This window comes from Nasonia vitripennis, chromosome 5, assembly GCF_009193385.2.
Source record: "Nasonia vitripennis strain AsymCx chromosome 5, Nvit_psr_1.1, whole genome shotgun sequence".
NCBI lineage: Eukaryota > Metazoa > Arthropoda > Insecta > Hymenoptera > Pteromalidae > Nasonia > Nasonia vitripennis.
In genome coordinates this window covers 6,312,088-6,335,176 of record NC_045761.1, presented here as the reverse complement: position 1 = coordinate 6,335,176, position 23,089 = coordinate 6,312,088, and the positions used below count along the sequence as shown (strand labels likewise).

The window sequence follows — 23,089 nt, the reverse complement described above, 5'->3', positions numbered from 1 at the left end:
GAATTTTAGAAGTAAATTATTATTGAGTTTAAATGCGGCAAGTCATTAATAGAATAAAAAAGGACTGTTCATGTAACAAAAGGCATCATTTATTTCCTTAATAACAAGAAAAAAGAGGCGGCTTCTAACATCGTTATACATTAACTGGAATAATGTATTAATTTTAACTATTATAAATAACAGGCGCTTCATCACGCACAATAGAGATTATATGAATGATTGTACAAAAATGGCAATTTTCTTATAATCTCCTCTTGAGATGCATTATCAAATTTGCATACATCATACATTGTACTTATTTTCATTGTTCATTGAATCATATCGTTCCAGCATTTATTAAAATAACCGTATTTTACATATTCGCTTTATAGCTTTAGTTTTTTCATATAATCTTCGTCAATGAAAATTTTTATGCATGTTAAATTGCTTGTAAAATATACTTTTAAAGTAGTATTTTGGCTTCTAAGTTATTTTTTTCCATAACTTATATTTTATTATTCAAATGGAACATTAAGTGGTTTTATTTATTCTCTTTTAATTGTACACATTTAAAGTAAAATAAATTACACAACACAAATCAGTCTTATGTGACTCCACTTCTAAATTCATAAAAACAATAAGTTTAATATTAAAAAGTAACACATTCTCTTTGATATTTAAAATTAACATTAAAAATAATTAATTAAAAGTAGTAATTAAATGTCGTAAACATTGTACTCATGAAAATTTGCTCATTTTGTTCAATCACTCATATGTACAATAATATATTAGATAATAGAGATTCGTTATTTGCTAGATGACTAGTTTTGAGGACTGAATGTTTAAGTTTACGTACATAATTAAGTGCGCCGAAATTAGTATAATTTGCAATTTCCCCCTGAGCCTATTCTTAATAATCCGAGCAACAATTTCCAACTTCTAATCGAAATAGTTCGATAGCGCATTTCTCTCAAGTATCCCTGCAAGTCCATTTTTTTTTTTTTTTTGTATAAATTTTCTACATTTTTTGCGTTTCTTCGTCGTTGTTGATTATAGTATCCTTCTCTGGTGAACAAAGGCAGTGTAACAGTCAGAACATGTTTTTTTTTAGAGATTTTGTCAAGGCATTTTGGAATTTATAGTATTACGATAAAATGAATGTATAAATTGCGCCGATCCCCGTGATTTTACATCAATTGTATTCGCACTATGGACAAAAATGTTTTGATTTTCTTTTATCTTCTGCACGTACACATTTAAACGACCTTCCATTCGCGTTTGTTTTTTATCAGGCAATCGAAATTGTACACTAATTAGCAAACAAGCAAACAAAAGCAGTTAAATGCCAATGCCACAGTTCGACCTATCACACAATATACGAGAGAAGAACTTTGAACTTCTTATTGTATACGTGAATTTTGATTATTTTTAAAACCCATAGTTCTCTGTAAAATTCTCCAAAATCTACTGCAGCTTACTCAATGCCGAATGTGTTTGTCTCTTCGACAGCCAAGAGCAGTTTTTCGTAAAGTATCTCTGGTGTGGGGTACGGTGGGAGATCCAGTCGATTGAAACACGTGTGTGCTCTGCAAAGAATTTTTTAAATTAATAACATCTAGCTACTATTATGACCTATAGTTTTCATTATCTTGAGGAAAAATCGTACCTAGGTAAGCTGTTTGGCCTTCCCCACTTCTCGATACAGAACTTCCGCGGTCCTGTCGAGCCTCTCAACGCCGCGAATCCCTCATAGGGTATGCTCGAGGTTCCCGTGACGAATTGCAGAAGCCTAAGCCTCTGTTCGTTACTGAACCTACTAATGCTGCTCCAGAACCACTCTATCACGGGATGGGCGTCGTGGTAACCGCTGCGATACTCGGTGTGCGCACGCCAGTCGTTTAGGTCGATTTCCGCAGCACCAGCAATCACTAGCTCCAGCTCACGTGCATCGAAAACCGAAACCAGCCGTGGATCGACAACCTCGTAGAAACCGCGGACCAAGGACTCGGTTTGTTCGGCAACCCCACGCTCGAGCCGCCAACGCAAGATCCGCTCAAGATATTCTTTCTTATTTTTCTCCGTTACCGGGATATTTCTGCCACCAGGTTTGAGTTCACGCTCAGCAACTCGACCTGAATCGCAAAAAATGGTTTGTAAATATGAATTAGAAATTTCCATCTTAGATTTTTGTCATTATTACCTAGCAGCTCCTCGGTGACGGAAAAAGTGAGTTCCAGTGGCTCGATAGTGATGTCCTTTTCCTTGATCCACATAAGGCTTTGATGGAACTCTTGGTCTAGGCTCTCCAGGTCACTGAGGCTAGCGGGTATGCGCAAAAGCGCTTTATAAAAGGGCCGCGTAAAGAAAACGTCAAGGAGGTATTGGTGCACGAGAGCCAGACCCAAGACCCGTCCTGAAAATCTGAACCAGTCGTGATAGTTGTCGACGAATGCGGACATGGGCGAGACTTGGACGGTATATGTGTCGTTTGCAGAATACTCAAAAAGACCGTAATAGGGATTGAATAGCTCGCGTGATAGATGAAAGAAAAACTCTCGTGAGGGACCACCATAGTCGAGACCCTCTTCGCGGTCGAAGATCACAACGAGCTTGCCTTTTTGCAAGTCTTTTTTCGAGACGGCCATTATATGAGTGAAGGCATCTTCTAACAAGTGCTCTCGTCGAATGTGCAATCTAAAAAAAATTTCAACTTGTTATGCTTTGTAAATAAAAAAAAAGAAAATAGCTAGGTGGATATAAGAAAAAGATTTCTGACGTACTTTAGCTTACCGGGACCTTGACCATAGCCTTTGCTTTCTAACTTTCTGTAAAATGTCCTCAATTTTGCTTCAAAGTCTCTTCTGTACGGAGCTGGCGCTCTCGCAGAAGCTCTTGCCAAGCCCGGTGATGCATGTGGGCTATTAAGCGGTGATCGACCGACATTGCCAGGAATATACGACATGATCTCTTGCTCGAACAAGCTGCGAAAAAAATACAGCGTCAGATCAGCTGTACTTACAACAAATCACTATTCGATTCTTACCTGAGCAGAAGAGCGAGTGGTACATCGTGTCCAAGTCGCTGTAATGCAGCACTACCTTCAACACGTACGGCGTTCACCTTCTCTCTAAGCGCTACGTTTTGACCAAGACCCGAATGTCGCTCTTTTAAGATATCCATGATATTGGGCTGGCGCAGGAAGGCAACGACCTTGTCATTGTAGGCCACGGGAATATCTGGTGCGCTCGTCGTCATGAAAGGTTGAGGTCGAGGTGGCGGAATAGGTGCTTCATCGAGTAATGTGCGTGGATGAGCTGCTTCCGTAGGTAATCGAGGATCGATGAAGGAAGTGGCTTTCCGTGCGTGATTTATGAAGAATCTCTGCAAGGATATTTATATTTTATTATTCAATGTAATTAAAAAAAAATGCTTTATTATTATTGCAATGATAAAAATCACTCACCTTTCCAGTTCTATCGAGCTTCGACTCGTAACCCGTAGGCAGATCCTTTGACTGTTCTGCAAATAAATTTATCAGAGCAACGAGATCCCTATTATGCTCGTATCTCGGAAAAACTCTCGGTTCTCTCCTGATTTTGCTGATCATATACTTCAAACCAGTGTTTCTATTATAATGTTCCATAGCTTCAACATTGGTATGTAGCACGCTGAAGAAGTCGGGCCTTGTGAGAAACTGCACCGCAGGTGTCGTCGTCACATCGAAAGGCTCTGGAGCGCCGCTTCTCGTTGGCTGCTGCGGTTGGGCCTGTGAAGACGACTGTTCGGACGATTGAGGTTGTTGCTGGGAATCAGAGCGCGAGGAACTAGAGCTAGAGGATACAGCCGGGTCGCGATCAATGTTATCTGGCCGCGAGATCGTCCGACGCACGCTCTGGTAGCGGCGGTCCAACTGCTGCAGGCTTAGATCGCGGCCTGCATTTCGCGTTGACGAGCCTAGCCGCATTACACAATAAGGTCAATAATTATTACAACAATAAATCAATTCCGTTGATCGGTTAAAGTAACTCACCTGGGCGCTGCCACGTAGTTGTGCGATTAATATGATCGATATAGAAGACGCGGCCGTGGCTGTCTATTCGTGCCTCCCATGCTAATGATACACAAACGAATTTTAATTAAACCGTTTGAATCAACGTACAGTATACTGTAAGTAGAACAACGATCTAATGCTTTACTTACAAGAAGGTAACGGTTCCTCGTTCGAGGCAAGCGCAGAGTTGCTGGCAGGACACATGGGTAGCGGTCGCAAGGGTTTTGGCCGATGAGTCGGTGTCGGAGGACATTCGGATTGACCGCTACTACTTGCACTCGTTCCCGCGGTATCGGCGGGTCTCGACAGCGGACGATGTGGCCGCGGCGAACTCAGCAGAGCGATACTTTTCGTCACCGCTGTTCTTGTCTGAAAAGAGAAATAATTTTATCAGTGTGATGAACAAGATGAGATTTACCGGATGATACACTATTGAATCACTCTCAGCTCTCAGGTAGCGCAGTCGTATGTAATAAATGAGTCATCACTCTTTTGCGAGAGTTTGGCATTAAGAAATTCGCGCATATCCGTCTCTAATGTGTATTCATGAATCGACTTCAGTGAATCTCTGAGTCATGAAAGATCCGCTTCTGAATAAACACAGCTCTATTAAATAGGCTACATATAAAAAAATAAAATTTCACCTTGAGATTCGATGCTTCGTCAACGTCAACGATCTCGAAGCCGAAGCAGTCCTCGGGTCGTAACGGCGCCGAGAGCTTTTGCGCGTGTCTTCTTGGCAGCTTCAGCGGAACCGACGACAAAGCGTTAGTCCTGTGAAGAGGCTTGTGTACCGCCCGGGGAGGCAAAGGCGGAGGATTCTGATAGAGACTGTCATAGGCAGAGGACGTGCCACCGGCTGTACTCCTCCATAGTTGGTAGTATTCAGCACCTTCACAGGACGAGTGACCGTTCGTTTCCGGCGCTGTCTTCTAGAAAAAGAAAATTGTTATTCTAGATCGATTCGAATAGATAAATCTTAACTCTCAAGCTTACCTTCTTATTCCTGCGAGAATCGGAAGGCTGCTGGTTCTCGGGATCCGAGTTGCTACTTTCGCTGCCCATGAACATACCGGAATCAATGTCCATGGAGGACATGGCAGTGAGCATGTCTCGGTCTTCCATCTCAGCTCTCTGGGCCTCCACAGCTTCATAGAGGTTGCTCAAGCTCGGCAGCTTGAAGGCTTTGTTCCGGTTTATCATGACAACGTCGTTATCACAAGCCGATGATGCCTCGCCCGAAGAGGAGTCTATCACAGGAATTTGCAATGGCAAAGAGGCTGCACCATCGATTGAATCACAATTATCGTCGGCACGACTCGATTCGCTGTCGTTCGACCTGTTTGTACTGTACAGGGAGCAACAACCAGAGGTGGACTGGGAACTGTCGGAATTGTTGATGTTGCTCTCCAAGCATCTAGTAAAGTTTTTCCTAGGCGGATCATTTTTAGGTACTTGTGGAACATTATTGGGTTGAGTATCTTGCAGCGAGGTCTGAGTTGTGTTGTCGATAGTGCCTATAGAGCTGACTGCACCCAACACTTCTATGTCATTCGAACCATTATGTTGAGTTTCGGCTTCACAACTCACTTGCTCTGTGAGATTGTTCTCAGCATCGTTCTCCATTATTCTTATTCTGTCCACTCCACTCTCACAGCTACTTGAACCGTTCTCCATAATGACAGCTTCTCGAGTCACGGACAGCAGTGCGTTGTCCAGATTTCTTGCCTCAGCAGCATTGTTGTAGGCATAGTTGTCATTCCTGGTAGTTGTCTCCTCGTTCTCTGCATCCTGGGAACAACCGTTGCTTTCCTCCTGCCTGGTGTTATCCAGCAATGTGATCTCTGTCTCCGCTTGAGATTCTCCAGCAGTTCCGTCATCCTGTTTAGACACCATGTCTTCAGTGCCTACTTCTGACGGCATTTCTTTTGGTGGTACATAACAGAAGTGATACCTTAGCCCTCCTTATGAGGTTCCCCACCTGTGAAATGAAAAAATTAATGTTTCAATATAAACAATAAGTAGTTTTTTCAAGTGAAAATCACTCTATTCATTTGAAAAGCAATTAATAGATAATCTAGTGCAAATAATGAATCACTTGATAACCAAACTATTGCACAGTGTAAATCTTCAGTATGCAGGGAAAAAATCGTTAACCGCGATAAACCCACAGCTACATCATCCAAAGCCAAACGCAATGCATACTTATAATAACCACTGGAACGCAAGTCAGTCGCGCACCCCGTCCAATCACTCCCCCGAAAACAAGCATATAAAAACACCCTTGCTAGTCAGCCAAAAAAAAAACAACCCCAACGAAGCTCAATCAATATGCACCGAATCTCGTAAAAATAATAATGATCCTCACAATTATCCAGCAGCAAAAGCATCGACGTCGACACTGTATATGAACTGACACTCACACCGTCTCAAGAATCAACACTGATGGAAACAGGAAACGGCTACGAAAACACGTACACAAGCATCGGGAGAGAGACGAAGCGATGTGTATATGCGTGTTTTCGGCAAACGCGGCGGCGCGCAAAAAGGCAGGACGGAAGGAAGTAGCAGCAGCAGCGGATCTTTACCTATAACTTGCACGTCACATCGTGGCTTTAGTCGGAACAAGCTGACCTGTCAGTAGGGGCCCCTTGTGTCCATATATGAATTATATATACGTGTGCAGACTGTAGGTATGTATGGACACGGCTAAGCATTCATTTTTAATCGGCGGGCGCTCCTCCCCCGCACTATGCCGTGGACAGACTAATTTTTGCGTCGCCGAGAGCAAAAGATACAGGCGTATAGTATATGAGCATATAGCATAGCATATAGACTGCGCAGACGGCGGTTGCGCGGACAGATCGTGAATGGGGATTCGAGAGAGAGGGAGAGAGGGAGGGTGTGCGATTTATTGCAACGAGATGAGGTTAGGATCGAGGATGCGTAATTTTTCGCGGAATGTGTAGCAGACGCATTTTTCTAGGGACTTTGACGATGGCGGCATTGCGTGGCGGGAGATTCAAATTTTGTTGAGATTGACGGATTCATTTTTTCTCTAGTAATTCGATGATAACGTTGCCGATAATATGATTCGACTTATTTTATCAACATTTCGATGTTCATTCTTGCGTCGCGTGAAAACTTGGTTTCGTTTCTCTAAAACTGATGGATGTGCCGTCTCGCTTTTGAAATAAGAGAAGTCACTAGCCGCGCGTCCTTTTTTTAACTTTCTCGAGTTATAAATAATTCGCGCGGCGCTACCAATGGGTCAGAAATATAGCGTATCAGAATAATATTAGTTTCACGAGATACAAGTATATATACTTTGTTTCTTTCATAACAAGCCTCGCAAATAAATATTTCGGGCGTCTAAAAATAAAGGACTTATTTAATTAGTTATACCGAGCAATTAAAACTCGAGGTAATAATAATTTCAAGCAAAATATCCGAGTCATATCACGGAGTTTCACGCAAAACAATATTTTCAGAGCAAGTGCAGCGTCCGTATAAAACGTGGGTTTCTTCGGAGCCGCCGCGGCGGGTAATTCAATATGCCCGATTCCGGTCGGACACTTGCATACCGGCTGCAGCTGCTAGAATACAGCACATGGCTCACCTCCGCAACGTCGTCATCAGTCGTCGCCTCGTTCCGATGAGGCAACTCTCTCTCTCTCGGATCTTTTTCTCGCCTACTTTGCTCGCAACACTGTAGGAGAGCTAGTCTCTCGAGCATCTGGTATGTGTCCTCAGAAGTAATAGAGGGTGTACTATTAGATAATGTGCGTACCTGAAGACGAATATTTTGATTGATCACGTGTTCGTGCGATGTTTATTGCTTTACATACAGATGTTCAGCAGTTCAGCTGATTTACATACGTGTTAAATGGCCAAAGCAAATATCTGTTTTTGACACTTGAAATTTTACTTTTCAAGGACGTCTGGTTGAATTTTCAATCGTACGTTTGCCGTTGCATAAGTCGTGCAGCTGTTGAAAAACTCAAAGTACATATACTTGAAACATAAATCATGTGCGATTTTTACAACCTGCTTTAAAAAGTGACCCTAAAGCCCAAGCAGCACAGACGGTCGTTACGAATTTTCGAATAACAACAATTACTTCTAATAGTTGACTGATTTGCGATTCAGATTTTTTTCTAATAATTCGATGATTAAAAATCCATTAACATTCAAAATCAATCATAATAGTGTATAGTCATTTATTATCCTTCAACTAACAGCAGAAAGTGCAAAATCGACAGTGCGTATAAACGATCGGTACAAGCATATACCGATCACTCGGCAATTTTCATTCCCCAACCTGCACCTTCACCATAGCCCACGGTATTATTCCTCTCTTGCGGAATGCAAACTCGCTGTAAATATACAGCTACTATATATACCGATCTCTCTCTCTCTCTCTCTCTCTCTCTCTCTCTCTCGGCTCTAAAAGGCATAGAGCGCTGCGCATGCATTTTCTAAGCTGTGCGCGGGGAATGGAGGTCAGCCGAGTAGCTGCTGCAGCGACGAGTGAAAGGCCAAGAGCCGAAAGCAGGATGAAAAGTCCTTGGGATTTTTACAAGTCGACTCGCGGATGGAGGATATATGGATATGCGTTCAGCCCCGCCGTGCAATATGGGCTTGTGGCGTGGTATCGAGCCATCCAAGGGGATCGGCTTCGAAGAGATCGTTTAATAGCGCCGAGAGTCTCGCGATCGATCTATCGATTCTCGGTTTCTTTTTCTTTGTTTAATCGAGTGCGCAGGAAACGAATTTCCAAGTCGACGATTGTTTGACGAGGAAAAAGTGCTAATGAATTGATTCGATGATGTATCGTTAGAAGTATAATGATGGTGATATGTGAGCGATCGGCATTTGATGGATATGATCGAGAGACTATTACATATAGTTACAGTTTTTATACCGACGTGTATAATCGATAATTCCTGTACAGCCGTTAATTAGAGTTTCACCGTTGGATCTCTCGAATAATGCTACAACAATCTACGAATCGATGCTCTACATTCGATAGAAATTTCTCGCTAGACCGTCTATTATTTTATCTGTTTGCGACAAAACGCATATACTGACGTCGGGCAACGCATACTTTCACATTCATAGTCTACGCTTCGCTCGCGCTTATCAGTGAAAAACAAAAAAAAATCCATCCGTCATCGATAAAAACAGATAACTAATATATGTATACGACAGCTGTTGCGTACACGAGAGAAAACTGCGCGCAAAGTTCTTTGACCAAGCTTCAAAAGCAGAGGCGTAAAAAGCTAATTTAATTCATGAATTCGTAGGATTCGCGCGCTGATGTGCTCTCAACCCGATTCAAAACACAAACATTGAATCACCGCGTAAAAACTTGGCAGATATTATCGCAAAGAGCGCGTATAGTGTCAAACGTAAACAAAGAGTAGACGCGCGTAGTTTGTTATAACAAACGCGCACATGACCATCATCGTGTTATCTTTCGCGACTTTCGCTTTTGCGCACTAGCGTCCAGCTGTGTGTGTGTATGTGCATGCGTGGATCGACTTTTTAAAATAAAAATTTACCACCCATTAATTAACGAATTTTGCGCGAAATTCGTTAATTAATTTAAAATAGATGCACACAGAACGCCGCGATGCGGCCTGTGTGCCAAATCCGAGAAAATCGCCGGCTTCCATTAATTAGCCCTCGTATTTATCGTTCATTGTATACGTATGTGTGTGCGCGACGTATACACACATGCTCCCACGTGTATTTCAGGCGCGCGTGTAAGGTGACCCGCTGACAATAACCGCGAAAAGGAAGTGCATATATCCGCGAGAAAAACAAACCAAGCTCATCTCCTGTCTACACATACAGCTTTATACTATTTATAAATCGCGTTCGTTCCTCCGCTCGCACGCGCGCGGGAAAATTCAAAAATTCACTCTGCGGTACAGCGTAAAAGCGCGAAAATAAGTCCATCTCTCGTTTTTCGCTCAAATAACGCAACCGACGTACCGCCTGGTGCAACGCGAGACTTTTTGGGCGACGCCGCAGCGCCAAATAGAATAATGGAGTAGCTTTTTGCATTATTGCGCTGTGTGGAGGGGGGCTAACGATTTGGTATGCTTATATAGTTAACGAATGTGGAGAGAGTGGCGTGGCGATGATGGGAAAACATCCGATGTTGTTGCGATGCGTGACGATTTAATTAATACGTCTGCGGAGAGCCGATGACGGAGCGTCGCGCGACTGCGCGGTTATGCGGCCTTCGACCGATAATACACACGCCTGAGGCGGCGTGTGTCTAGTGATAAGCCGTTGGTTTTTAGTGCTTTACAAAGGAGATTTTCGTTGCTTCTTCGCGATGGATGATGTGTACCGACTTGTTTTAGTCATCGTTGATGCTTATTGTTGACGCAAAAAAGCGACGAAGAAGATGATGTAAAAAGTACAAACGAGAAACAAAGAATTACACCACCTACTGCGACGCAGATAAAAGTTTGCGGATTATAATTGCACGAAGCTGTCGCGTTAAAGTGTAAACAGTCGTACGAAAGAGTTTAAGCTTTGCCGTGAGTCATTTTGATAACGAGTTTCGCTATACGTTTATCGAGAAAACTATACATGTAAGTTTGCATTTTCACCAGTTGGCTATATGTGACGATTCATCGCTTTTCAAACCAAACCTATAACTCTATATCGAAAAGAAAAACGAGACCTTTTTCTCTTCGAGATCGTTCGCACGCATAAATAATAGCCTAGTTTGCTGACTCTCGGATTCGTTTATCGGTCACGTTTGACTATGTCATGATAAATTTTCTACTCGTGCATGCGCAAACGTATACACATTATAAAGTATATAAAGTGACGTGCGCGCAATACACTCGCACACGCATATGCTCGAATTTGTTTACGAACTACATTCCTTCGAAAACACTCCCACTCTCGATATATTCTGTAGAAACTTTCCGCGCGATTTGATTTTCAATATAACAACGGCGATAAACATCGGTAAGATCTGTATACTAGAAGAAAATACAATAAAAAAAACTGATACAGGCTTACAGTATACGTATATAGCCACACATGCTCGGGCGGCTTTCAACGACTCGCTAATGAAAAGCCAGAAGTCACGACGTCGATCGCGCGCGAGCGACGCAAATTAAGTATTAGCGTCGCGATCTTCCGATCGTCTATGTGTCGCTGGCATTGTCTAGACGCTGCCGTGGATTTTATTGGGAAATATGAATACGGATAGTCTGGCGTACCATTGCGTCACTGCCTCGAAGGGTCAGAGTTTTAGTCAAGGTCGAGGCGCTCACTATGAGAGAAAAAAATTACGCGCTATACGACACGATATATATGAGATGGGTCGCCGCATATTTTATGCATGAGGCTCTTTGCTTCGTGAGTGTGTGTGTGTGTGTGTGTGTGTGTGCGCGTGTGTGTTATATGGTTGGGCTTTCGGTAATTTTTGAAAATGTTTTATTTATGATGTAATTAGAGAAGGGACTTTTAGAGAGGTTTCCTTGGGATCGAGATTTTACGAACCAGATACACATCGGAGTTTCCTCGTTACTGAATTATTGAAAAAACTTAATGTGTAATCAATGGATGACAATACAAGTGCTTGAACTTCGAGCATATCCGCTTAACTAATTAGTTCGTTAATTAGGTACAGCACTACATCACCTGCTACGGGTGTATACATTTACCTAGTTCAGCGTTAAATTTAAATAAATTATTCGACGAAATTTGTAGCAGTTTGCGGGAGAGTAATCGTATATTGTTGCGTAGCTGCGGAGAAAAAAATAGATACAGGAAAGGCAGGCGATACAGAGGGTATAGGAGGAAATGAAAGATAACAGGCGAACTTCACCCAATAACCCAATAAAGTGGAACTGCGAGTACGATAATATACACGAGAATGTTTCGAAATAGGGTAAAAGAAATATACACGCACAATAAGAGGCATGGAATGCTCAACGCGCCTGAAAAATGACCCAATCAAAAAGCTTTCGGCAATTATTCATAAAAATATTTCAACAACGATAAACGCATCGTTTATACACTCTGATAGTGTAGCCTGCACACATAATAATAATAATCAAGGAAGTCTGTTGAATGGCTCTAAATCAAAATAAAAGTTAATCTTTCCGAGCCGAACGCGGAAACGCGATAATTTATACATCACTCTCGATTTCGTGGGTATTCGACCATTCAGCAAAAAAAAATGAATCCAACATATTTTTAGCAGCCAAGCGCTCCGATAATAGAACGCGCCGCTCGAACAAAAGAAATCCCCCAAAAGGATAGCCTTGCGCGAACGAACGAATCTCGGTTTTTCACGCTTTTGATAAATAAACACGATTTTTCCGGTAAACATTTATGCCGCGCGCGAGAGCGCTGCGAAATAAATATTTACCGATTCGTCGTCGTGCAGAAAGTCGCATTATGCACGTATACGCGTTAAGGAATTGATTTTTCGCTGGTCACCCTCGCTCTGTTTCCGAGAACCGACTACATTTGTACACGATCCACCCGAATTATTCGTGAACTTTAGAAAAATAATAAAAACACGACGATAAACTGGAGAATGCGTCAATTGTTTCGAGTGGAAGGGCACGAAAATTCCGAAAAAGGCCTACTCAAATATACTTATCCACAGCAGCGATTGTAAGCGCTTGTAAAAACGAGTGGGGGGTTGCCGCGAGCCACATGGTCGCCCCTTCCCAACTGGCAGCACACACGCGCGCGTGAGACAGCTACAGCGCTACAGTCTACTCCACTCTCTCCTCTATACCTTCCCGTCCTCGGGAAAACAGTCGTCGGACGCACGCGCCATCAGTCGCTCGTCCCCTTCCGCAGTAGTCCTCTCTCTCTCTCTCTCTCGTCTGCTAAATAGATCTGCATCGTCAGTGCTCTGGATCCGTGCTATACTGCTTCTTTCTCTTCGCATCAAAGGTGTGTGCATGTGTGTTTGTGTGTGCATGTGTGTCACAGTATACCGTAAGTACGTCTTCGCCTAGTGTATCGCGGCGTACTAAAAGAAGTGCGCTTTGTTCCGAGAGCACGTGAGGGACGTGTTTTTACGCAGCGGAGTTGCTGCGCACAAAACCCCGTATACTTACCTCAAGACACACACACGGTAGGTAGATAGTAAACAAAAGTGTGTACCGTCGTAAGATCGTAGTACCTTACTTGCACTCCTTTGTCTCTCCTCTGGTGAGCGTCTCTCAAGGTATATAGATATAGCAGGTATATACGCACGGAAAGGATCGAGAGGAGCGTCAGCTGTCCGCATTGGATAAAGCGGACTGGCATCCTCTCTCTCTCTCTCTCTCTCTCTCTCTCTCTCTCTCTCTCTCTCTCTCTCGCACACTATATATACAATGTTAAAACATGTCCATACATATTCCGCGTAGGCGTAGAGTATATTCTATAGACTCTGCGCAGTTCTGCGCGCGTCACGTGTGCCGTCCCTTTTTTTTGGCTGTGCGCGCATCCATCAGTGCGTTTCTGCGACTTCTCCGTGACTGACGTTTCTTCGACTCGCTGCTGCACGCGAAAACGGGAGCCGCCGCCGCGACCTTCGCGTTTACACGGGGGAGAGCTATAAGTACACGCACACACTGGAGAACAAAGGCGTTCGCACTTTATTGGAGATACTCTGCTCTGACAGCCGCAGCAGCAGCAGAGAGAGAGAGAGAGAGAGAGAGAGAGAGAGAGAGAGAGGACGTCGCGGCGGAGGTACATATTATAACGCGCATAGCCGTGATAGGGACGAGTGCACCCACATCGCACCTGCGTCAGTGCATCAGCTGCCTACGCTCTTTCTCTCCGTCTCTCTCTCTCTCTCTCTCTCTCTCTCTCTCTCTCTCTCTCTCTCTCTCTCTCTCTCTCTCTCTCTCTCTCTCTTTCTCTCTCTCGCTTCTGTGAAACCTCTTTTTTGCACGATTGACATAACCTCAGTTTGTTGCTCGGGTGGTGCATAGTATTCGCGCGAGTGTGCGGCTTCTTTTTGAGCACGAATAGCGTGAATATTCGCACGGGGCTTTTAAATATAGAATGTGGAGCATCACAAAGGAATAGAGAGCTCTTCTCCGCGTCGCAAGCTGATCAATGCGACTCGTCGTGCGATTGACAAAACTCTTGCTGGTGTACGTATACTGTCTTCTGCGAATTATATAATTTTCAAAGGGACCGCACACGCGCTCTTTCTGAGAATAATTATGCAAGTGATCGTTTTTATTGTCGAAAAATAGTTTAAAATAGAGTCAGGATTCACTTACTCTCACCTCTCTCCCTTGACATGTGCAGCGCGGAAAGTATACCATTTTGCGAGAAGATGAAGATAAGGATCCGAGTTGGCACAAGATCGTCGCATCCGCAGCCGGAAACTACCTATACGTGCATCTGCAAGATTAGATAGCGAGCTTGAGCTTGTTTATCGCGCGCCTCTCGTACACATATACACATTATACATTTGCGCGAAAGAGTTTGCAGTGGGTCAGTCGGACTGTGTTTACGTACATACATGTATGCATATACACTGGAAGTCAAAACACAGCGATTGTTTCTCCTCGACTAATTTCCTTTTTTCGCGGAAAGAAGTGGGGACGACGCGGTATATTAACTCTTATTAGGTATACGCATAAGTCGCAGCGGTTATTAGAATACAATAGCGTCCGCTGTGGGATTACACAACCGCGTAGTTTTTCGACTATTTTTTTCCAATCTTATCTATCTGGTGTAGGTATTTTGTCTTTGGTGTGTGCGCTTGGAAGCAGCTTAGCGATAATTACGTAAAAACAAGCGCGCGTGTGTGTCATGTTATTAAAGTCCGTCTCTCGCACCTTCTTTTTTTGTATTGAAAGAGCTTAAACGCCGATTGGATAACATCGTACAATTAGCCAAACTTTTATTTGGATCGGACGCGATCTCTTTTGTAAAAGGTTTCACCTTGACAATCCTGATGCTTAGACTACAATGAGAGAGCTTAGAGCTAGCCGCGGAATAAGAAATTACAGTTACTTTGCTCCAACTTCTCGCGCTTAACTATAGCTCGTGTCTCTTTCTCTCTCAATCTAGTTTATTGAAACAGTTCCGCGGCAGCGCGATATCACCACCAGTATATTTTCCAGAGCATGCACAATCTTTTGTCGTAAAAATTAATTAAAGTAGTGCACCTTCCGAAGAGAAAAATTTTACTCGCAAGAACGAATCTAGACCAAAGTAAATTGCAAATCATCATCGAACGTCTCCTTGTACAAATTCATGATTCACCGCCGTATAACGCAGTAGCAGCAGCAGCAGCAGAGCGACTCGAAAGTGCATTTCGCCGGTCACTGCGAAATTGCATAAAAATCTGCAATCCCGCGCGCGAGCGCTCTCTCGTCGCTTGTTTTCGCAACTCGCGCGATTTAAAAATTAAGTATACACTTACTTCTCCAAAGCTACTCGCGCTCACTTACGTAAACTCGCCGTGTATAGTCGTTCATCTCGTAGCGTCGTATTAGAAACATTGTCGCTTCCTATAAACGATCTGCATAAGTTTTTACGGAAGAGTATCGTAGTAGCGTTGTGCAATTGAACTGCCGATCGCGACAATTATGCATATAAAAGGTGAGAAGGCCGACGACGCGTGTTGAGCTTATCAGTCGCTGTAGGCGCATAATGCTCTCGTGTTACAGAGTGACGCGTACAGATGTTAGACCTCCTCGAAGAGGGATGCCCTGATGCATACACACACATGGTGTTGCGGAGATCGGTATTGGATGATCGGATTTATTATGAATTGTATTGGATAGCGTCCAGAGAGACGGTGTTTTAATTGAAATTATTTTAAATCGCTTACCGGCAGGGGCAATTAGTCTGCATTAATTGGCCGCTTGCTCGTTGTAGCGGAAGTTCAAGGTCGAAGGGAATGCCCGGCTTTGTTGATGATCTATAAGTGGCGCGTTTTAGTTGGACAGTTCGTTAATTACAGTGGCTTTTTGTTCGGTATACGGAGTGAATTTTCGTTTGTGATACTAAATTGCATATGCTTAAACGCGACCTTTTTCATTAAATTAAGTGGATGAAAGTGACTAGTCGAAGCAAAAATTAATGATCTGATGCTTTCTTTCGATAAGCCTATTTATATGCGTGTACTGGGTAAATAACAAGCGTACACACGTTACGAAGCGATTAACGGGTTGAGCGCGTCAGAGATTAATTTGTTATGCAACGATTACCGTGCAAAAAAAATAATCATTAAATATTTCATTTTTCACAAAGGGTATTGGTCATACACACAAATGAAAATAAATATAGCTCGAAGAAAAGACGAAAAACCGTCAACTCAGCCTGCAACAGCCAGAGTGACTAATCCAAACTTTCCGTTTCCACAGGAGAAAAGCAGCCGCCGCACATATCGCCGCTAAAAATATCCCGCACGAATCGCTGAGTATAGCATCTCCGCGTTGGGCATCGTCAGGAGGCTGTGAGAGCGTGTCATCAATGCCATCGCAAGAGCTTCGCCGTCGGTAGCCTGCAGCATCTCATCGTCGTCGTCGTGTCACCGCCGCCGGCATGAGGTCGAGACTATCCATGTACTTTTCCTGGGGTTGGCCGGGTAGCCGAGCTGCCGTCGCTGCGGCTAGAGCCAGAGAAGAGGAGGCCGAGAGAGAAAGGCTGCAACATCTCGAGGATGAAAGGAGAAGGAGTCAGTGCCAGTGTGATTTCAGGAGGGCGTTCAAGAGACTCCTCGCGATGATGGAGAGCCTCTTGCTCTGGGAGAACACCTGTAACAGTGTCTCCGTCATAATTGCTTTCAACATTCTCTTCTGGTGCGTTTCTATCTCAACTGATAGCCGCGAGTGTCCATAATAAGTTGTGTTGTACTCAAAAGCGCGGGTCGTCGTCGCGGCTTCTAATTAAATCGCTTCCTCTCGATCTATATAGCGCGGCGGATCGAAAATACTCTCTCGCGGGCGGCGTTTCGACACATCACTGTTTATCCATCCGGTCAAGAGCGAGTCACGAGCCAATGACGGAGTTCGCGCGCGCATACGCGATTGGTTGACTTTTTTTATTTATTTGTACACGCCGCGTGCATTTTCGGAGCAAGGTGAGCATGAGCGACGACGAGAAGTGTCGGATTCGATATGCAAGAAGTGCTTGGAAATCGATTGGGCTTTCCTTGCGGTTATCGATAATGATACTTGCTTGCTGATGCTACAAGAACTTCTCGAACCTTGTTGCCGAGCGATGTTGTTTGAAGTGTAGTTACGTTGATTAAAGATGAGCTCTCAGCCTGATTGCATTATTTATTGAAGAGTCTCCGTTACGAGCTTCTTGAAACTTTTAAATGTTAAAAAGAGAGACTGATGATGCCGAAGAAAACTTTGCGTGGCAAATAGCTCAACTTTCCTCTCCAACGATATCGCTATACAGTAAATTTATCGCAATGCCGCATCGATGCTCTTTATGCGCGTGCACGGAAACTCTTTTCAAATGTAAAAATCCATATATTTTCTGATAAATAATATTCAGTGCATATAACTCGTTACTCATAGCAACTACGGTTTTATTGTACAAAAACGCGAAGTTTCCATCGACCACAGCAAAAGTTTCACAACGCAAGAAAGGAACGCAACCCTTGAAAGATACCCGGCTAGATCCATCGGAGGCGGGGGCGTCGGCGCATGCTCGAGACCTTGAAACCCCGCGATAAAAATTTACGCGGGAGAGCGGGAGAGAGATAATCACCGCTGAGCCCTGGACCTATACAGCTGCGTGTGTGTATATAGAGCTCGTGCACGTGCGCGCGCACTATACCGGAGATCGATACGCGAGATTTGCGATTGATGGTCTGCGTGCGGGTGAACTGCACGCGCGCGCGCGAATATGGATTTCCGGGTTCTTGCGGAATTGTATTTTTGTATTTTCCTAGGCTGAACTGATGGGTTCTGGAATTCTTCCGGCTTGTTTTTGTTTAGCTATCGTGATAACGGCTAACTCGATTTTAGCGGGGAGTGAAAAAATACACGCGAAATGTTGTACTACACGCAGATGCAATCAATTTCAATTTGTTTTGCGTCGATTTTTTACTGTCTAACAGCGTGGATCCGTGCTTTTACACGAAATGGAAAAATGTAAAGAGTAAAATTGTTTACCAGAATCACCTTGAAAATATCTTGTCAAAAATCTACGCCTGCAGTATACACGCATGTGACTTCTGAGGCATATTCAATTGACATTCGTACGAAACGACTTTGCTCTCTATATTTATTTCTCTTAGTGAGTATAGCAATTTGCGTTCCGAAATTAGAAGGCATTTTTTCGCGCGTCACTCAAAACAAACAGCTTTGCTTTTCCACGAACTTTTCCCCTTGAAGATAACAACAGACCGAGCGAATGTCGCGAAAAAGGCGCGCCGTATTTATCACTCGGAGAAAAAAGCTCGCAACTGAATGCATTTTATAATTGAATTCGCTCGAGAGCTTAATAAAGCTCGATTTTTTCCGGGAACGTGATTGAATTGAAATACACGATTCGTCGACCAAAGTGATCATTGAAGTCGAGGTGACTATATACAGTGCGATTGTCTAATTGATCCGTATTTTAAATTCGCAGGGAATTTGTCGTGCTCGAAGAACGTGGCTTCGCAGCGGCTAGCAGTGCCGCTTTAGTCGTCGTCCTTTGCTACAGCACACTCGAGACCCAAGAGGAAGGGGCACCAAGTTCTGCCGTGTAAGTATTTACCAAATTTTGTAAAACCGATTCATTGAAAAGAAATCCAGATTAAATAACATTAAAATACTTTAAACGACTTTCCCTGTACTCAGGTCAGCTATAAAGTTGAATCGAATACGTAAAAATCGAATGACGCTCTTAGCTTTAACTCTCTATAAATAAATAACGTTCGAAGAAAAAGAGCGCGCACCATTGTATGCGCCGAGTGTATTATGCATTTAAATTGACGGCCCCTTTTCTCTGTGTCGCAGCTCGCAGTCGAAAGCAGAACAGCTGGAGAAACTGCTGAATAAGGCCAGATCGAGCTTCGAGAGCCTCGTGCATCTGCAACAGGACCAGCCGAGAGCGGTAAGCATAATATTATGGACGAGATTTTTATCTCGATCTGTCGTACTTGCGAGAAAAACAGTTAAATTAAATGTGGATAACAATTTTCTTTGCAGTTCTGCACTGGCTTGTGCGTCGTCTCTCTGGGCGTCTGGCTGGTCGGCAGATACCTGGACAGCGTGCTACTCGCTTATACGATATGTATGGGCATTTTGGTGGGACCTGTGCTTCTTCTACGCTTACCTTCCCAAGAACTGTCGATTAAAGGTATAGGTTGAAGGGCTCAAGTTGATGAATCAACGGATGACACTCGATTTTATATTTAAACGTCTACGTTCGAATTGAAAATCTACCTCGTGAAATTAACAAAACCTTGCTTCACTGCTTACAGAATGGGATCTTGCAATAGAAGAGTTTTTACCGGCAGTAACAGAAGACAATCTTCAAGTATTAAAACGGGCAGGTGAAAACGGCGACCGCTCGCCGACGCCACCGAGTCCGGACATGGGCGCTTCAACCGGTACGCAAAAATTTAACTCAACCACAACTTACTTCAAATTATTCCCATATCAAACTCACAAAATCAATCTCTTTCCAGATAACTTTGACGAGGACCTAGTTGGTCTGAGGATGCCGTCACACGAGGACATTAGCACAGACGGTCTCGAACTCATTCCCGAATTGGATATGATCATTGACGATTCGATGCTGCAGAACGAGCTGTTTGGCCGCGGCTCCTCCTCGTCTTCGGACGATGACGAGGTGGACATCGGCCTGAGCAAACAGCCACGCAAGCAGCTCATCGACGATGATGGAGACGACAGCAATGACAGTGACGACAGCGAGTTCGAGATCATCGATACGCAAGAACTCGCCGGCCTGAAAAACGTCTGAACACCGTGGAGCACCCGCGCGACTACATCATGAATTACATGAGACGAGAATAAGGAAAAAGTACATAAGAAGCATTGCGTAGCGGGGATAAACGGTGTTCTGTGTGTGCGCGACACTATACAAGTTTTCGATGACCAGTCGCCCATATGTATTTCAAGCCCGCTGTGATTGCGTGTCAGTCTATCTTTTACTGTCTGTCTGTCTCTGATAATTAAAGGACGAAAAACACAAAAAAATTATATAAAATAAGAAGAACGTTTTGTCTGTCGAGCCGACCACTCTGTGTATAACGTACCTGGCTTTGTTCGCGCTTCGTAGGTGTTTTTGCTTTTGCAATGGCCTGTGGATATGTGTGTATGCGCATCAATCCTCTTGTTCTTTTCCTCGACAAGCACTAATAAGCGTATACTTTATTGAGTACCAAACACACCCGCCTGGACTCTTGTATCTACCATATTACCTGTTATTTACGATATGGCCCGGTGTTTTTACTCATCGCTTCAAAATGGTGACTCGCTTCACTGCTAAGCGAAGCTTCGGTTCATTCGGTTCAATTGGTTATTCGCGGGCCGAGTTCGTTCTTATTTAATCATTTATTTTTATTTTAACTTTAATTTTTACTCATAGAAATTTATTTTTACTTTTTACTTGACTATACGGAATTGTTTGCATCTTCCATTTATTGCAGAGATTTTTTTTCAAACACTTGACCTCTCAAACCGCGCTCGTGTGATGACGAGCGACAAATAAATATTGCTTATTTCTGCAGCAAGTCTGTAGTACTGGATGCGGATAGATAAAATTTATTTATTTATGTATAAATAAATATACATACCTATTTAGTCACATAAGTAGCGTAAACGTATTTAATATTTTTAAGATTCAAAAATGAAGTATGTACAGTTCTCTCTAGAATAATCGAGTACAAATGCAAGGAAAAAATAATTAAACGTGTTTATGTAACAAGAGTGTTTGTGTGTCACGAAACAAATACAAACAAACAATCTCAACATCCGTTTAAATAAAGAACATCAATTTCAAAAGGCCTTGTTCATCAATGTTGATTTACTACAATGGTTTACATCGTTGCTAACTGGTTGTTTCACCTTCCGCCTCTACTTCGTCAGTCTCATTTTTCGATTGTGAGTCGTCCGAATTACTTGCCGTATCTTTTAAAACTGGCTGAGCGTTTTTGCGTTCAGGTAAAACTTGCAAAAATGCCTCTTGCCAAGTTTTTCCTTCTGTTACCCTTAGGATTATTTCAAATACTAAAATGGGTTTTTTTATTAATTTAAACTAAACATAAAATTAATCTTTTATGTTACAAAAAAATGTTTGAAATTACCATGATCAACAGTTAATACTTTTCTTGCCTTCATTTGTAAAAATTTATCTAATGGAAGTCTTCCATGGTTTATACCTTTTTCCACAGCCAACCTATGGCATAGCCCCTTGAGATGAAAAAAAAAATTAATACAGCTTGCACCAAAAAGTATATTGAATTCAATTATTTAAATATTACCTTTTGACAATTATGATCAACAAGTCCACCAATCACATACACATGGTCATTATTTAATTCTTCTATAATGTTTTCAGATTCACTAGTCAGGTACACTATTTTATCTTTGGGAAAAATATCCAAGTAACTTTTTGAATAAAACTTTACCTGCTCAAAGAAATAATCCAATTAAAGAGTTTCAAAGTACTTAGTAGTTTAAAACCACTTACATCCCAATGCTCGTATCCATTATGTTTACCCATTTCATCTAATGATTTGCCTTCAAAGCTTGTCAAGGAAAACTGCAATGGTGCAACAGCTCGCCTGTTAAGGGTATAGCATCTTAAAATCTGTTTAATTAACTTAGCAATGTCCTTGCTAATCATAAGCTCGTCAAATGACAAATCAATTGTCACATTTAATTTACATGGGCTATCAGCCATTGTACAACTTTTTAAATATTTCCTAGAGGGTCCAAGGTCCAGATTGTTGGCTCTTGCAAAGGCTCGTTTCTCCTTTGCCTTAGCCCTCTCTCGTAACCTATAAATAAGTAAATATTTACATGATCTTTTTTATTTAAAACTTGAATGATATTTTAAAATTTACCATACCTTTTTTCAGGTTTTAATTTCAACCATTTTTCTTTTTTTCTAATTTTCTTTAGCTGTCGTTTACTCAAAGTAGTTTCTGTAGTTGATTGTCTATTTTGATCAGTATCTAAATTACATGACTCAATACTTTCTTCGACTTTGGTAATCGAATCAGATTTGACGTTATTGTTATCCATTTTTTTGTACAAATTTTATTTACAAAATATAAAACATATATTTACAAGTACAAATCGTGTGCATCTTACTTCTTCAAAACTACATAACCTATAACAATAACAATGTCACTTTTACCCACGTGCGCGCGCGTTTCTGATTCCAAATCGTCTGCGCAGGTATAAATCGGCGGGTTTAAAATTTTTTTAAATTTCTAAAAAAAGGTGAATTTGAGAAAATGTATATTCAACTTATTCAACTTATTCTCATATTAATGTCAATAAATTAAATCAGTAATTATATGCAATATCAAAACAAGGTAAAGCTACGCACTTTTCAACATTGCAAACATTGCATTTCAATAAGTAACCGTTAAAATATAATCGCATTCGCAAAATCCCAAATCTATTGAGAACAAAAAATATTTTATAATTATGGGCGATTTTTTATATAAACTCACTGCCTTCTCAGTGTTTACTATCCGCGTTCGATAATTGAATCCGTCCACATTTAAACATCCGAAATTCACACACGATTCTCAGCTTCTTCATCTTTTTCTCGCGAACATGCGGTGCAGATCGCAAACCGCCTGATCCTCAGATCAGCTGATTTCTCGGTAACCAAAACAATGGCTTTGATTTCTAGTCTCATAAAGAATCAAAATGAAGTGACTTTAAAGCGTGAACGGGGTTGACTTCGAACTTCGCCATAACTATATGATACTTCAAGGGTAGCGTTTCCCCCTACGTTTGAAGTTCTCCGTTAGTACCGTCTGTGGCTTGAAGTGCGAGCAGAAGACGGCCAGTCGGTGCAGTGACTGCAGCTATAGAGGGATCCGCGATCCGCGAG

The 23,089-nt window shown here is 42.4% G+C and overlaps 3 protein-coding genes across 18 annotated transcripts; 1 reads left to right on the top strand and 2 right to left on the bottom strand.

Moving 5' to 3' along the window:
- Nucleotides 1-73: 73 nt before the first annotated feature.
- On the bottom strand, nucleotides 74-8,013 carry LOC100123221 (E3 ubiquitin-protein ligase HECW2). 5 transcript variants are annotated; one of them, XM_032600689.1, is made up of 12 exons: nucleotides 7,910-8,013; nucleotides 7,650-7,820; nucleotides 5,027-6,011; nucleotides 4,675-4,962; nucleotides 4,180-4,399; nucleotides 4,010-4,090; nucleotides 3,443-3,933; nucleotides 3,023-3,360; nucleotides 2,760-2,960; nucleotides 2,180-2,673; nucleotides 1,646-2,111; nucleotides 74-1,565 (listed from the first exon to the last, which is right to left on the bottom strand). In XM_032600689.1, the coding sequence occupies exons 3-12, from the start codon at nucleotides 5,951-5,953 to the stop codon at nucleotides 1,454-1,456; spliced, it is 3,618 nt and encodes a 1,205-aa protein (XP_032456580.1). In that variant the 5' UTR covers nucleotides 5,954-6,011; nucleotides 7,650-7,820; nucleotides 7,910-8,013; the 3' UTR covers nucleotides 74-1,453. The 5 variants fall into 5 exon arrangements, with proteins under 5 accessions (XP_032456580.1, XP_016844874.1, XP_016844877.1 ...); XM_016989385.3 differs by lacking the exons at nucleotides 7,650-7,820; nucleotides 7,910-8,013 and adding an exon at nucleotides 6,619-6,865; XM_016989388.3 differs by lacking the exons at nucleotides 7,650-7,820; nucleotides 7,910-8,013 and adding an exon at nucleotides 6,619-6,819 and having other exon boundaries at nucleotides 4,675-4,959.
- LOC100123230 lies at nucleotides 6,544-21,020 on the top strand. 11 transcript variants are annotated; one of them, XM_008218954.4, is made up of 8 exons: nucleotides 13,473-13,765; nucleotides 14,011-14,175; nucleotides 16,408-16,845; nucleotides 18,635-18,751; nucleotides 19,006-19,102; nucleotides 19,198-19,348; nucleotides 19,473-19,601; nucleotides 19,680-21,020. In XM_008218954.4, exons 3-8 carry the CDS (start codon nucleotides 16,589-16,591, stop codon nucleotides 19,973-19,975), a joined length of 1,047 nt encoding a protein of 348 aa, XP_008217176.1. In that variant the 5' UTR covers nucleotides 13,473-13,765; nucleotides 14,011-14,175; nucleotides 16,408-16,588; the 3' UTR covers nucleotides 19,976-21,020. The 11 variants fall into 11 exon arrangements, with proteins under 11 accessions (XP_032456589.1, XP_032456587.1, XP_008217178.1 ...); XM_032600692.1 differs by having other exon boundaries at nucleotides 13,526-13,634; nucleotides 14,083-14,175; XM_032600693.1 differs by having other exon boundaries at nucleotides 13,526-13,765; nucleotides 14,083-14,175.
- On the bottom strand, nucleotides 20,814-23,089 carry LOC100123238 (tRNA methyltransferase 10 homolog A). 2 transcript variants are annotated; one of them, XM_032600699.1, is made up of 6 exons: nucleotides 22,701-23,037; nucleotides 22,088-22,351; nucleotides 21,707-22,016; nucleotides 21,498-21,644; nucleotides 21,321-21,426; nucleotides 20,814-21,243 (listed from the first exon to the last, which is right to left on the bottom strand). In XM_032600699.1, exons 2-6 carry the CDS (start codon nucleotides 22,261-22,263, stop codon nucleotides 21,065-21,067), a joined length of 918 nt encoding a protein of 305 aa, XP_032456590.1. In that variant the 5' UTR covers nucleotides 22,264-22,351; nucleotides 22,701-23,037; the 3' UTR covers nucleotides 20,814-21,064. The 2 variants fall into 2 exon arrangements, with proteins under 2 accessions (XP_032456590.1, XP_031787842.1); XM_031931982.2 differs by having other exon boundaries at nucleotides 22,088-23,089.